Source organism: Amphiura filiformis, chromosome 2, assembly GCF_039555335.1.
Source record: "Amphiura filiformis chromosome 2, Afil_fr2py, whole genome shotgun sequence".
In the NCBI taxonomy this organism is placed as follows: Eukaryota; Metazoa; Echinodermata; class Ophiuroidea; order Amphilepidida; family Amphiuridae; genus Amphiura; species Amphiura filiformis.
In genome coordinates, this window is record NC_092629.1 from 613598 (window position 1) to 630619 (window position 17022).

Genomic DNA, 17022 nt, shown 5'->3' on the forward strand with positions numbered 1-17022 from the left:
AACATATAGTCCTTGCATTGGGCATGTCCGGGGCTTGAACCAGAGACTTGGGGTTGCAAGGTGTGGGAACAACTACTGCGCTAACTCGCTCTCCCTCTTGTAGAATGGTATTACCAAACTGTTCTTCCAAGTCAGTGGAGTTGAATTTCATTTCTGAAGCGGCGATTTGTTGAATTTAAGTATTTTTAACATTTTATGATTACTTCTATTACCATTTCTACTCTCTACTCTATTATGTGATTTTTGTCTGTTTGTCATATCCCAGGAAAAAAATGGCTTTCAATTCATTCTTTCATTCATTCATTCAACTTTCTTTTTTTTTCATTTCAAAACGGCGTGACGTCATCACCGCGACATGAGCTCAGAGTTCCCCATTTCTAAGTACGTACAGCATTCATGGCCCTATGGTGATGAAGGAACAACTAGGGCCATGATGTTTTGGGCTAGGTCTTACTTAAGATTTGACAAGTATGTGCCAATTTCAAATCCCCATGTCCAAAATTTGAACTTAAGGTATTAATCTTGAATATCCCAGAAATAAATTGCCCGCCCAAAACGATGCGTGAACGGCTATAACACCCTGCTAAGAAGGTACCGTATTGAATAGAAGAAAACAATATATGGGATTGGTAATTGTGTTTCCACAGGTCACAATGCTTCAGTGAACCATGCTTTTATTTGTTATAGTAGTAATGAAAAAATTATTCTTACAGAGTCATTTAATTTTGAATTGTAATTTTTGTTTACATGCCATGTCTAACATTTGTACAATACTGTTCTTGTTGTATGCGCCTGTGTGCTGTGTGGGTGGGGCTAGGTATAAATGTATGTGTGGGGTGTTGGTAGGGGTGCATCGGGGTGTGTTTCTTTGGGTAGGGCGTGTGTATGGAGTATGGTTGTATTTACGTATATACCACCTCATATGGCGATATGTGTGGGAGTGGATGAAAACACAAAACACATGTCTGCGGTTAGATAGCAATACACACTGTCCTCAAACAGCAAACACACACAGGGGTAGGGGGTGTTGGTACAAGTGAGAAGGCTGTGCTTCTTTGGATAGGGGTGTGTGTATGGCATATGGTTATATATGGAATGGAAGCTTTCTACATACGACTTCATATGGCGATAGATGTGTGTGGGGGTGGGGGTACATATGGGTAGTGTTGGTAGGGGTGCATCAGGGTGTGTTTCTTTAGATAGGGGTTTGCGGATGGAGTAGGGTGTGTGTATGTATGAAAATGGGCACTCTCTACAAACCACATATACAAATAGGTGTGGGTGTGGAGGTGGAACATGCATGTGGGGTATTGGTGCAAGTATAAGGGTGATCGTGTAGACTATATGGTTGTGTGTATGTATGGAATGGACGCTCTCTATAACATTATTTATCACCTCATATATAGGAAAGGAGATCTGGATGCCTACGCACCTTCAATTTAATCTACATCCAACATGCGCTAGGGTACAATGAAGGCGTGACTCAAGCAGAAAAGATAGCCGCACTTTCCAAAGATCGCTGTGCCATGGAGAAATCTTGTGGTTGCCTGCTCCACAGACGAAGGATGATGACAACGATGAAGGAGATGATGATGATGATGATGACAATGACGAAGGAGATGATGATGACGATGACAATGACGAAGGAGATGATGATGATGATGATGATGATGATGATGACGAAGGAGATGATGATGATGGAATGGATGGTGGTGGGTGTGCAGTTGTGTGCATGAGTATGAACTTTAATTTTATGCAGCATAGTGAACTTTAATTTGATCAATTATTTCAGTTTAGCAGTAGGCCATTTACTTTTAACATTGTTTTATGCATCTTGTATAGTACACAATTTTTATTTCTCCAATCACACCAAGTTGGTAATAACAAAATTAAAGAGATAGGCAAAAGCAGCAAAAAAAAACCAATAAAAACATTGCCAATAAAAAGTTGATAACTTGGCAACCAAGTATGCCAATGACTTAGGGATTACAATATCAGTAAGCCTTGGTACTGATAAAGTTAGTGATGGTATTAACTCAATTGTCAAAATTTCCAACTTCAGTCTGAGTGGATCAGATATAGTGTCACATAATATTCCTATTCTTGGTCTAATTTTACCATGAATTATATTAATATTGTAACAATTTTTTACAAATAAGATTGTCTATTCTATTTAAAACTCTTACTCTCTCTCTCTGGAAGATGTTAGCTAAATCTTCCACAGGAGGAGTGTGGATTTTAAATGGAATGACCCAATGTATTGAGTTGGACAACCAAATATACAAATATGCACAAATAAATAAAATACATTGATAATATGTGGCGTGATCAAGCAAAATCAGTCTGAAATCGGACATTTTCAATTTTCAGTTTCTTATAGGATTGTATACATCTTGCAGAAAACCCCATTGAAATTGGGCAGCCAGTTCAAAAGATGTGAACAGTTTTAAAGAGTTTCCAAAACAAAAGGAAACAAAACAAGATATTTCCATTGTCTGGCATATCTCAAAATCAATATTTCTGATTTCCGACTGATTTTGCTTGATCACATCACATACAAATAACATATAAAATGTATTCGTTTGGGCCAACAAGTACACAAATATTCATAAATAAGGTACAATTAATGTTATACAAATAAAGACATCGAAGGCATCGGGTTGGACCACCTAATACATGCATACAGGTATATATTAAGATACATTAATAATAATACAAATAACAGATAACAAAATGTAGTGCTTCTGGCCTATATGTACAAATATCAAGATGCACTAATAATATACAAATAAGAGGTGAAATGTATTGCATCAGCACCAAATATAAAAATATGTATAAAAAATAAGATGCATTTTAAATATGATACAAATAAGAGATCTTATGTACAGCCACCAAATATAAAATGCATAAATTAAATGCATAATACAGAGTGTTTCTGAAAGATTGGTAACCATACTACAGGAGCGTCGTCTCCTAAAAAAAAAGAGTTGGCACACTTGTACTAAAGAAATGAAATGTGTGCCCTATCAAAATTGGAGAGGCGAGTGAAACATGCATGCAATATAATGTGAAGCACACACTCCCCCTTATATCTCACTAATCTCAGTTATCTCACCACTCCCCATCTTTCAATGTTGGAGGGTCTCACGGACCTGCTGACAACATGGCTTCGCTCAACATTGAATTGGGGGAGCGGGGGAAGAGATACACCAAAAGACAGTCAAAGTGTGCCAACCTCTTTTTGCAGGATTGTAGTTTGCATTCCTTTGTTGATACTTGCAAGGATAAAATATCCTTATTGAAACTCAGAAACACTAATTATGGTGTCTTATGAAACTCAGAAACACTAATTATGGTGTCTTATTGAAACTAAGAAACACTAATTATGGTGTCTTATGAAACTCAGAAACACTAATTATGGTGTCTTATTGAAACTAAGAAACACTAATTATGGTGTCTTATGAAACTAAGAAACACTAATTATGGTGTCTTATGAAACTCAGAAACACTTATTATGGTGTCTTATTGAAACTAAGAACACTAATTATGGTGTCTTATGAAACTCAGAAACACTTATTATGGTGTCTTATTGAAACTAAGAAACACTAATTATGGTGTCTTATGAAACTCAGAAACACTTATTATGGTGTCTTATTGAAACTAAGAAACACTAATTATGGTGTCTTATGAAACTCAGAAACACTTATTATGGTGTCTAATTAACAGTATCCCTTTCATATCATAAAATTAACTTATGTTGTTTAGGTAATACAGTGATTCTAAAAAAAATCATAATATTTTTGTTGAAGGATTAATCACTGTTACACACACCCCTACCCCACCCCCACACACCCCTACTGGTTTTCACCGACAACCGTGGACCATATCGCGTGTGTGGATGTTAACAACGAAACCGTGGACGCACACACAAACATATCACAATCCAAACATGGACTTCTGTGTTAAATTATGAAAGGTAATCGACTAACCGTGGACCTGGTATTACACCGACAAGAGAGGACCCTACCCCAAATGCAAAGGTATGCTATGCTGTAGAGCACCCTCTGCCGCTATCCATGGTTACGCAATGTGTGGTTTTTCCCTACAAGTGTGGACACAAAGTCCACGTTTGTAGGTGAAATCAAACACATATACACACCACTCATGATAATGGTATGGCATAGAAATTTCTGGCTTTTATTACTAGGGAGTGTTTAATACAAACAATACGGTAGATATACTGGGTGTCCCAAAAAAAAGAGGCCCCTCTTTGCGCCCTCTTTTTCTCCTATTTCTGCCAACTTAATCAAATATATTTTGGTATGTAAAAAAACCTTGAGTCGTTAGCTTTAATAAACCAAAACAATTTTATCAATCGGTTCACAACTTTTGAAGATATGCTCTTTTAAAGAAATGTACCCGTTTGTCACTCTGTCTACGGAGAAGGTTTGGCTACTTCAAAGATTGAAAAGGAGTACACATACCATGCATGAACATCCAACATTCCTCAATGATAACTTTATAAAATAACTTTATTTATGGAATGGGCTTTACCGGTGGGTTTATGGGCAATGGATTTTGTTAATAGTGTCATTAATTTGTGGGTAAATTGGATGCCGAATGGGACTTCTTTTGCTTTATTTGCAATTACTTATTTTTTCTTGGTTATTTATGCCTTTTTGTTTTATCATGTTTCTTACTTTCTTACTTTGTTGTTTCTTGATTTCTTTTTTTATTTGCAACTTAAGTCATTTCTCTTTTTCCCAAAAAGGGTGTTTGGTTTGTCTTTGGTTCTTCTGAACTGAGTTTACTGTGCTGCTCTGCCCTCTACCTGGAGGCCTCCTTGGCAAATACAGGTTTCAGGCCTGGTCCTCATTGCATCAATTGCATTGCGTACCATACTTTTGCCGGATACTTGCGAATGCATTCAGTAATACGTTTATGAAGATCTTAGATTTTGCCACAAAGGAAAAAAAGTGGTATGAGGTCTGGTGATCGTGCAGGCCACTCCACAGCATGAGCCACCCCAACCACTCTGTTTGCTATCCGTAGACAGAGTGAAAAACTGGTACTTTTATTCAAAAGGGCACATCTTCATAAGTTTTGAGCCGATTGAAATAATTGTTTTGGTTTATTAAAGCTAACGATTAAAGGTTTCTTTACATACCAAAATATATTTAATTAACCTTTCAGAAATAGGAGAAAAAGAGGGTGCAATGAGGGGCCTCTTTTTTTTGGGACACCCTGTATTTACATGAGAATAGTTGGCTGATAACAAATTGTTCTAATGAAAATGAAGTTGAACAGATAATAATTTCAAGATGGTAACAGGGGTCTAAAGATTAGCTAATTCCAAAAATATCATATCCCATGATGTAGGCCTATAATAGTCAAGCAGATATACAAAATTTTAATTAGAGAAATGACATGGCAGAATTGAGTTTTAATATGACTGCATAAATAAAGAGCTTTGTTGCAAAACCCCACACATAAAAAAAAAATCATCAAAACAATCACTGATATAATTGGGTTTCAACAAAAGCATTTTTTGGCAGGATGCTCATCCAACCCAAGCATCCTGCCAAAAACTGCTTTTGTTGCAAACTCCCACATATCAGTATTTTTTTGATGATTTTCTGATGTTTTCTCAAAATTGCCCAGTTGGATGTAAGGGGTTTTGCAACAAAGCTCTTCAAATACAGGGTCAAGATTAAAAAACAATGGCAATTCATATAAATAAATCGAAAATATATGTCAAATGTATATAAAACCAAAATTCCACAAATTCATGTGACATCTGATCCAATCAGACCAAAGTCAGCCACAATGAAATTGAGATATAGGCAAAAATAAGGAGAAAAATACAATGAAAATTAACATGTATAAAGTTTATAGTTTTTGGAACCAAGTACGTAAAGGGCTTTAACATCAAAAAGCTTAGCCACTAAGCAAGTGTTGTTAATAACTCAATTTTCAAGATTTCCAACTTTGGTCTGAGTGGATGACTCATCACATATCCTCTGAGTATATCATGTATTTTGTGAGTGTTTTCACACCATAAAGGTGGATTTTGATGGAAATAAATTAATATGAATGAAATGTATAGCAAAGGCAGCTACACAATACATACACAGAAAAATTAAGTAGCAGAAATTGATGACTACACAGGGTCACAGAGGTAACAGACAAGATTCCTGAAAATTGATCTGGCCCTTGGCCAGATGGCAGAACACTTGCATGCATCATTAAACACTTATGGGGCATGTCCGGGAATAGACTATGGCAATATCATCCCCTTTGTTTGTTTGTTTGTTTGTTTGTTTGTTTGTTTGTTTGTTTAATTATTTACTTATTTACATTTTGCTCTTTAAATATTATGCTGTATTATCATCATCCAAATACGGTAATGTCATTTTTTTTAAATATGCAGAATTTTTTTATGACCCCAAATCTGAAAATCCAGAGAAGTTCCATCTGTAACAACAAAATCTATTTGAACTATTTGAGGCTCATGCAAGATTAAGCTGAATTTATACTTGATCGCTGAGCGATTGCGAGGACCCCTTTTGGAAAGTGATGGGCAATCGCCAAATTTTGCGATGCATCGCTCGCAGCTTTTGCATTTATTCTTATCACAGCAATCACGATTGCAAGCAACAAAATATACAAAAAGCCACAAAATATATTTTTAGAACATTTATCGCTGTCAATAATAATTGCTTTGAATGAATTCATCTCCGAAAGTTAATGATCAAGGAAGGTAAACTAATTAGCAAAATAATAGATCCAGATGATCGGAAATAAATGCATTCATGTGTCAAGCGACATCGCTTTGGAGTTGAGATTTCTTCAACTTACAAAAGTGACATAATTTTTGCCTCATCAGTTTGTATTGATTTATAAGGCTTGAGGCTTTGAAAACAGAAGTAAATACTGAGCATCGCCTTTCTGCAAAAGCGATCGAGTATAAATTCAGACTAAAAAAAAGGGATTTGAATACATCAGTGCCAGCCTTACCTCTAAGTGTTCTATAATCTTCTGCTTCTCATGTAGTTGATTTCTAAGCAGCTGTAACTCTGCAGAATTTGACGGGTTATGTTTAGGGTCTAGGGTTCGAATCACGGCCTTGGCCTTCTCCAGGTATTTCTTATAGCGATCTTCCATCGTCTTCATGTCGCTTCTTTCTTGTGAAGCATATCTTGTAAATTCCCAACTTTTTCACCTGTGTATACAAAGATTAATAATTCAAAAGGTTAGAAAGATAGCAACACTGAAACTTACTCTAGTAACTCTCCCCTAACCTTGGGCAAGGCACTTAACCAGAGCCTTCAAGATATTCAGGTTTGCCCGCCATTTGAATAAAATTGCCTGTCCTAATTTTACCTTTAAAACATTTACCAGACTTCTACAGTCCATTGGGGGTTCAAAGAGTACAAATGTGTTGCAAAGGCCTTGTTTTGCAAACCTGGTCTACTAAAAAGGTAAATAGCCTTTCTCAACACCTACAATTATAATGTAGCACCTGTCAAAGGCAGGAGTAAACTTCACGTCTAAAATGACGGGCAGACGGGTGGCTAGCTAAGACACTGCACTTAACCCTATTTGCTTCATTTCACCCAGTTATAAATGGGTAACAAACTCATGCCAGAGTACAGCAACACCCACAGCAATTTTGGAAATAACTTCCACAGGAGAAGTATGAATTTCAAATGGAATTAGCACACTAACCAACTCTATTTTAAACTCACTCTCCCTCTGTGAAAGATTTAGGTTGAATCTTTTTCAGAGGGTGTATGAAATACATACTTCATACTACCCTGTGGAAGATATTTCTACATCTTCTACAAGGGTAGTGTGGATTTTAAATAGAATAACTCATTATATCCCAAACTGGCCATAACTGGCTTGAATTTTTTTATAGAATATAGGACCTACTTACTTGTGACTTGATATTTTGGCTCTATATCATCGATGTAAGCTTTCTTTCTTTGCAATTCAGTTTCACTCTGCCGTAACTGCTCCCTGTGAAAAAATAAATGAAAATAGTTTTAATACTCTCGGTCTGGGTTGTTCCATCTATTGCACTTACCCACTTCTCACAAATCTATCAAATCCATATTGGTTTGTACAGAGCCTTTCAGTTCCAGTCAAATTTCTAAGCACAGAAAATACCAATTTGCCTTTTCTTTAGTAATTATCGGAAGTTGATTTCCCTGATAAAAATTCAAGGTTTTGGAACTGTTTCATCAAGAGGTAGGCGAGATGGAACAGCCAGATCCCGTCAAAAACAATCAATGGGAAGAAACGATCTATCACAGATGTCATTCCGACCGACCGAGTATATGGTTGATCAGTGGTAATTCAAACAAGGTTCCCATAATTTCACAAAAACAAAATTCCATTAGTTTCCCCGATATTTCCGACAAATTTCCTAAATTCAATGAGAAATATTTCCCCCTTCCTAAGGTTGTATCAGAGTATGGAGAGTTTCAAATGGCAGCCTAGAGATGGACAAGGGAAAATTCTTTCCAAAAGTATGAAATGTCAACTTGGGACACTCAAATTCCCTCAAATCATCCATTTTCAAACTAATTTCCACTATCACATACGAGTCTTTTTATGCACACACAAATTTATACTGCATTGTCCAATTACTTACTTGTGCTCTTGTAATTTCTTTCTAAGTTCTTGATTCTGCAATAAAAACAAAATAACAAAATACACATTTGAGTAAAACACAACAGAATAAAATAAATGATTTCAAACTTGTACAAAACATCCTCACAGACATGCTATACTCTTGAACCTGTAATATTTTGCAGTAAACCTTTGACGAGAGTGTATTTTTTAAAAGCGTACATCGCATATTTACTGTGTTGAAAGGCACTTGTCTCTGATTGGCTGCTGCGGCGATCTGCTATTGCCGAGTGGAAATTTATGAATGAACTTTGCGTCATTTGTGTTGTTAGCTCTGACTTTACAACATCACTGTAGTACACGGTCATCAAAGGTTTACTGCAAAATATTATAGTTTTCAAGACATGTGCAAAGTTGGGGCAGATTCCAGTGCATGTCATCATGCAGATAACAGCTGTCATGTATTCAAGATGATTTGGAGTCACAAGGGTCTCAAACACTCTCATCTGTCCATACACAGTTTGTTAACCCCAATAAGTTTCTACATGCATAGAATGACCTTTGAGTGTGTTGGGTACAAAAACTCATATAACCTCCTCCACACCCACAACCAGTTTGGTTCCGCTACCTCAACACCAATGGCAACTTATAATGCAGTTTCTGATTGGCAAAGGCAGCGACTTTAAAACGTTCCATCCGAGAACTTGATTGACTTCTGGGTTGAAATTCCAGCCTCAATCAGCTGTGCGAGTAGCATGATTTGAGCATGATCAATGACCAAAACCACCGGTATAGCGTTTAGCATTCAGCACAACAACTATCACAATGTGAATATTTTTACCACGACCAAGTGGTATTTTTGAAAAACTGATTCTGGGCGAATTTGGATGATACATGTAGCCATCACGTTATAAAGGCAAGCTTGCATTCGGGTTAAAATTACTCAAGAGTATGAAGCACCCAAATGTTCAACTGTCGTGCTGGATGACGTCATGGGAACATTTTAGCCAATCAGCAGACTGTTTGTGTGGAGGAAGCGGAACCAAACTGGCTGCTGAGGAGACCAAACCTAATACTCCACAACTTGAGGTCAAATTCTGAGCTATGGTAACTGGCTGCTGAGACCAGGGAAGCTGATGAGACTAAACTTCATACTCCACAACTAGAGGTCAAATTTTGATCTATGGTAGTTCTATGGAGATCACTGACATACCTATGCCACCACCACGAGGCCATTATGGCTCCTAGTTGTCAATTAATATCTTTGTGATTATTAGTGATTGGATCATGGATCAGAGCAATAGATATATGGAGCATAATTCCAGGCATGAGACTGCACCTTCCTAAAAATAACTGAAAAAACTGAAAATGTGCGTGAAATTGGGCAAAAAGTACCAAAAACGGGCTGAAATTAAATAAAGTTGCGGAAATTTTAACTATAAAAAAAACTGAATTCAGTTTTTAAACTGAAAATTCTCATGCCTGTAATTCATGGCATGAGTGACCCAATGCCAGTACTACAATCTTGGAAAAAAGTCTTGAAATGCTTTTGTGTCAAGAACTGAAAACGAATGAATGTTGGGAAATGCCAATGTCTTCCAAAGTGTTCCAATATTGATTGATGGGGAGAGGAGAAGGGTAAATCATTGATGTAGATGGCATGTTTGTTCATAAACAAAACACACACCATGTCCATCATCATTACAAATTCTTCACGGAATTACAACACTTTTTTCCAAGATTGTAGTTCATTATAATCCTGATTTAATCCTAATTTAATCTTGATTTAAGGGATTTCACCCAAAGACCCATGATATTAGTTTTTCAAATGTAGGAATCATGCGCACCCATGCACCCCAACCCCTGAGTATTTTTTGCCGCTGCAACAGACATTGCATTTACAGTTCTCCACAGTAATTTTGGTCTCAGTTTTCTCCGCTGTCACTAAGTGCTCCAGAAGACGCTGCGGAGAATTTTCAGCTATATCTGTTGCAACAGAAAACTGCAAGACATCAAAGTATATCTTAACCTCTGTAGTGCAGAGTGCAGCGATAGTGGAAAGGGCATACTGGAATACAGTGCCGTGGTTATGCATAGTATAAGTGAGTTTTCATTGCTGATAGTTGTTGCTGTGCATGAGACTTGAAAAATGCATAAGCAAGAATATTGCGATGCTTGTGAAAATTGTGGGAAGACAGTGCAATATCCCAGTAAGTTTATTGACAAGCAAACAAAACAAGAACATACATGTATACAACAAACATACACATACATTTCACAAGCATACATGTACATACAAAAGCATACATTGTACATACAACAAGTATACATACATGCACACAAGCAGACAAAAGAGACAAGCCAGGCAAATAAAACATGCAGATTCCGAAATTATCTGAAAAAATAACCTAGCGAGTCCAGATGAAGGTTTTAAGTGAGTGAACTGTTGACACCTTTTTAACTAAATAAATAAAAAAATAAATAAATGTAGATATTTATATAGCACTTTATGCCGTAAACAGCCTCAAAGCGCTTTACATTTATTCCGCCGTCATTAGAATAATGTCGGAACCACGTTTGCAGCCTACAAGTGGTGCAGGGTTCATCAGTACAACGACTGTGACTACCCCTAACAGCTTCCCATTGCACCTAGGTGGGGTGAAGCAAGCGAGGCAAAGCGCCTTGCCCAAAGGCGCAACACGGTGGTGGGACTGGGAATCGAACCCACGCACGTCGAGCAAGCTCTCAGATTATGAGTCCAAGGCAGTAACCACTGAGCCACCATGCCCGGTTATTCATGCTAAGCTATGCTAATCCGTAACTAATTGAACACATCAAAAAACAAAGTCACCACTACCTTTGAGTGGCAGTAACTTTGAGCACATTTACATTGATATGAATGTGTGGATGAAAAACGACTTGATCTTTGTGCGACTTGTGCGTACATTACCAGTTAGGCTCACGGTGCAAATGGGTTGAGAGTCATACATGGATTCAGCAGACTGGGTTTGTCAGCATGGTATTGCTATAAAGTTGGTACCATCATGCAAACAAAACATGGCTGTTGATTAATATGGCCAAGTAATGGCACATGGACAAAATTGGAAGAGAACGGAGTGGTTACGGAGTGGGTTTGTTGGGATGCATGCATGCATGGATCAGCAGACTTCAGCAAGGCATGGGTATTAATAAGCTATCGTCATACTCACAAACTACAAATGTATGCATTAATTTGAGTTAATCCATGCACCATTCCGAGTTGGGAGATAAAAACAAGATGACATCGTGCAGGTTAATATACATGGGTTAAAATGAGTTAATATGTTACTTCTGTATGTATGATGATTATCTATAGTATCTTAGTATAAATACACTATCAATTAGAGATATAACTCAGTTCATCAAGGTTACATTTCAAGCATCCTAGTCAAGCATCATATTTTGTGTATCATAAATGTCTAAACACAATTTGCAGTTGTCATAATATCTTGCAAAACATTTGCCTTCCGTTTATATATCAGTTATGAAAACATTGAGAAGACCTTGAAGCAGTGAAAGCACCCAGAGATTTTGATGATTTTATATGGGTGGCAGGGTAAAATTGTTACTTATGTTTCTTGCATACATCTACAAAATGCTAACACTTTTGGGGGTTATTCCAGATGAAATCCATACACCCCTATGGATGACATGACCTTATCTCCCACACAGTTGGTGTAGACTTCAAACAGAGTCAACCATTCAGTTAACCCCAATTCAAATTCCCACTCCTATGTGGAATATGGGGTGTATGGATTTCAACTGGAATTGCCCATTTACCTAAATGCAATGATACATTCTCTGTGCATATTAAATGCTCAGCATGCTCAACATAACCACAGATGAAACTGAATCATTTCTCTAAATATTTAACTAATAATAATATTAAAAGATAATTAATGTGTTACACAGCAAAGCAATAATTTTAATTATGTAACATGTATTAAGACAATAATTATGTAAAACTTAAAAAAAATGTTAATATAACAGTACAAGACTTGTTGACTTAAAGGTACAAACATTTTCAGGGATAAACATAATACCAGGGCTATCATTCACAAGAATGACAACGAGGAATAAAAAAATAAATTAAAAGGGGGGAAATGAAAGAATGAAACAGAGAAAGGGAGGAAGAGAGAAGAAAGTGAAGAGAGAGAGAGAGAGAGAGAGAAAGAGGAGGAAGAGAGAGAGAGGATGTGAAACATGACAGATGAGGCTAGATGGAGGATCAATAACGGCATACAGGATTAACATCAGTACACCATTTACATGACGTACCCTGCTTATTTCAGAGGTGTAAGCGAGGTAACGATCCACTCCCTGAAAAACATGTGCGCCAAATTTCCGGAAGTGCACGGGGCTTGTCCGGGGAATAGGCTGCGGGTATCACCCCCCTCAAAAAAAATTTTTTTTGCTCTTTTATGAAAAAAAAATAAAAATAAATTTTTTTTTTTTTTTTTTTTTACATTTCGAATTTGTTTTAATTTTGGCCACATTTCCGGAATTCCGGGAATTTCCGAAAGACTTACACCTCTGTTATTTTACTTTTCCGAATTTGTTTTAATTTTGGCCACATTTCCGGAATTCCGGGAATTTCCGAAAGACTTACACCTCTGTTATTTTACTTGCACCTGTTCAAGCACCCCCATTTAGTGCATATTTAGCATGTAATTGTATACCAAAGTAAATAAATTTCATCCTGACTGACATTGAGCTTCCTTCAATGGCTGTGACATTTGTTTGCAGTTCTTAATTATAGACAAATCCAATGAGCCAAGTCATGGTCAGAATTCATTCAGCCATTACTGGTTTCCATCCACACCAAACTGGTGTTGTGACTGCCCATGTGAGTGGATAAAAGCCACTAAAATTGATCTTATAAATTGTATTGTGTTGTAAACTTTCATCATTCTTTTGTCTATGTGTAACACAGGTGAAGGAATGCAGTTTAAAAACCCGTCAAGGCTGCATAATTTTGATTGGAACCCAGCAATGTCTGCCACTGAGGTGTGGAGATGTGTGAAATTGGATTAGTGTATGCTGTGATTTCCAACATTTTGTAACATGAAAAAATATCAATTTCATAAGACTATCAGAACAAATACAAATATGCTCTCCCTTGTAATGACTTAGTTATGCACCCGGGGTGATTATTAGGTAGTTTCAAAGTACCTTTTTAATTTGCAGCTCTTTTAAAATGAATGAAAATCAGCAAATACTGAACTGGTATGAATATCCACATTTTTTTATCGTTAAAATTTCAACAGTTTAAAAACTAATCCATGTACTTGCTAAAGAATACATAAAATGATGTACTGAAGGGTTTACATAGTGTTATTGATACGAATTAAAATGTGTATGTTATATAAGACGTGCATCACTTTGAAAATGAAGTAGACATTTAATGTTATGGTGAAATAAAACAAACTGTTAAAATAAAAGGTGGTATGTTATTCACAATTTTACAGCACAGCCAAATGAAAGTTGTCAATTAGTTTGGGTCTTCTGAGTACAGTGAACACCAATGCGCACCAACACACCCCAACTCACACACACAGATGGACATACGTCAGACATTTATATCAAGTCAGTTTTCAATATATTTTCAGCCATTCCTTGGCCTTCAAAAAATAATCACAAGCACATTAAATATTCCTAAAATAGGAAATTAAATGTTAAGGGAACCAAAATGAAAAAAGAAAAAAAATGAAAAAAAAAAAATGAAAAATTTGACAGGCATATGCACACAAAAACAGGAAAATGAACTTGTGTACATCAATTGTATAATTATAATATGAAGAATCACATAAAAAGACAATCTTGCTTCCATGCAATTATATGCATATTTAGCTATTGCATTAGAAGTCCATACATCCCCTATGGAAAATTTGACTTTAACTCCCATGCTGGGGTTTTCATATGGAGTCACTCACTCAAGTACAAGTAGCCCCATTTGACACTCACACTCCCTGTGTGGAACATTAAGGTCATGTCTTCCGTAAGGGGTGTATGGGTTGCAACTGGAATAGTCTCATTGGTCAATTCACATGTGTCACAAATATTGAAACACACAAGCTTTAAATGTTTGTTCTTTCAATTCATTTTGAACTTGTCACCCATTGCACTTTTCCGGATCCTTCGACCAATAAATTAACATAACTTGACAACCACATGTACTACAAACATAGATTTGGTGTTAATTAAAACCTGAAACTCCATGTTGTACTCAAATTTATGAATGTATGCTTCAGGGTGTTGGGGATTGTTACTTTGTTTTTGAAATGTAATCAGAAAATGTAACACATTGGACAACGCAATGCTATGGCTGATAAGTTCAAAACACAAGGCCATACCAAAGTCTGCACTGTGCTCTCTTTCTGTCAAACAATTTGGTAAGATCCAAAATATCCCTTTTTTACATTTGAACATTTAAAACACTTTTGACTGTGATCTTATTTTAATCATAGCCCAATTTTTCCTTCGTCTAACAGAGTTTAATTATAAGTATAAACTTAAAGGCCATGATGGATTAACACTAAGACAGCTTGGAAGCATATTAATACATTGTATTATCAGCTTGCATACAAAGACAAAACAACATGTTTCTTTTGGTCTAAAAAAAAAATCTGACAGGGAAGCACACCAGAATGAGCAATTCCAGTTGCAATCCACACACCCCTATGGAAGACATGACCTCAATCTCCCACATAAGAGGTGTAGATTTCAAATGGAGTCACCCATTCAGGTAATCCCATTTACACACTCTGTGTGAAAGATTAAGGTTAAGGTTGAAATTTGACCCTGTGCCAAGTTAGACAACATTTCTCTGCCAAAACCTACTCCGGTTCAATTGCTATCACACAGTCAGTTTTGTGTAGCCCATGATGTCAACTACCTCACATGGTAGCAGTGTAGCTTTGCCCAACCCCAAGTGGTACCGCCCTGTGACATATATCGGGAATAATCAATACGCCCATCCCTACAAATTATAATACAGACCTGATATCGTCCAAGACGTGGCCTTCGACCTTTTGATAATCACTGGACCCTATACCATTGATTGGTAAGTCACATCTAAATACATAATACTCCCACACCCCATGGGCTCACCCACTAATAAGGGGGGGGGTGAATACTTTTTGTGATGTGTTTAGCAGCCTTTATCTTTTTTGAAGAAAAATGTCAAAAATATACTAGATGAAATTCAGTTGCTCACTAAAAGCGATCAATGCAAACCAGAGGAAGACCTGTTTCTGTTAAAGGTAATCCAATACTCGAAAGATTCGCCTAATGACACACTTGGGCTCCTTTGCTTTGGGGTAAATTTTATGTGCAAATAGAGAGCTCCCTCCTCTGAAATCCCAACAAGAATTAAGGTTCTGTGCCTTTATTTGCTGGTGGGGATTTTACAGGAGGGCACTTTTAGGTTGTGCCTAAAATTCCACTTATGTCAAGGGAGCCCATAGCACGAACCTTTGCAGTATATACCTTGTTCACTTTTTATATTGTTTTGTTGAATTAAATTGGGGTTTTTTCCCTTCTTTCAAACCAAAATAGAAACATGCTGTTATATGTTATTGTTAGTTGGTGTCATTCACACAGGTACACACACAAACACACAATGCTTGCTTGCAGTATTGTGTCAAAACTTAGACATACTGTCAGTTCTTCGTCATCATTGCTTTTCTGTCGCTTGGGGGGCTAGAGATGAAGATTTAGGGTAAAAAACAGGGAAAATGGGAAAAAAGAAACCAAGTCATGCATATTAACACACTGATATATATAAGCATTATGATATTTAATTGGTTTAAGATTTGGCATTTCTACAAGATTTGTAAATCTTCCACCTGTAAGCGAATCATTATGGATAGATTACATAATTTGTCACCGAGTAACAGAACCTCGTATATCAATTTTTGGTGAAAATGAGTTTTACTGATTTTGTAGCGAGCAAGTCAGACTTAATACCAACAAAGACTTGTATGTCTATATGCAAAATAAACCCAAAGTCACCTTATTTTTCAAATTGTACTGACATAACCTTGTATCAATTACTTCATAAGGATTGTGCAAAAGATCTAAAAAAATCTGAAAAACTTGCAATGCCAAACCTTTGAATTAGTAAACCATGTGAGTAAAAACTTTCCTTAAATATAAATATAATATAATTGTGCAATATTCACAGAGCTGCCAACATTGCATGGGGATTTTATACAGAAACCAGAAATATATTTAGAAATTACATGCAACATAAATAGCAAAAAATGTCCTTAGTCAAAGATTTTTCAAATTTGATCCTCTGGATGTGGCAAAATTTCAGGTAACCTTCTGAAAGAGGAAGATTTG

General features: G+C 36.6%; 1 protein-coding gene across 1 annotated transcript in view; it reads right to left on the reverse strand.

The window, feature by feature from the left end:
- Positions 1-17022, reverse strand: part of LOC140145406 (protein Hook homolog 3-like) — an 81836-nt gene that overhangs the window by 22469 nt on the left and 42345 nt on the right. Inside the window, 5 exon segments of the mRNA XM_072167132.1 lie at positions 7018-7178; positions 7181-7222; positions 7940-8022; positions 8660-8694; positions 16336-16377. Coding sequence (XP_072023233.1) covers positions 7018-7178; positions 7181-7222; positions 7940-8022; positions 8660-8694; positions 16336-16377 — 363 coding nt within the window.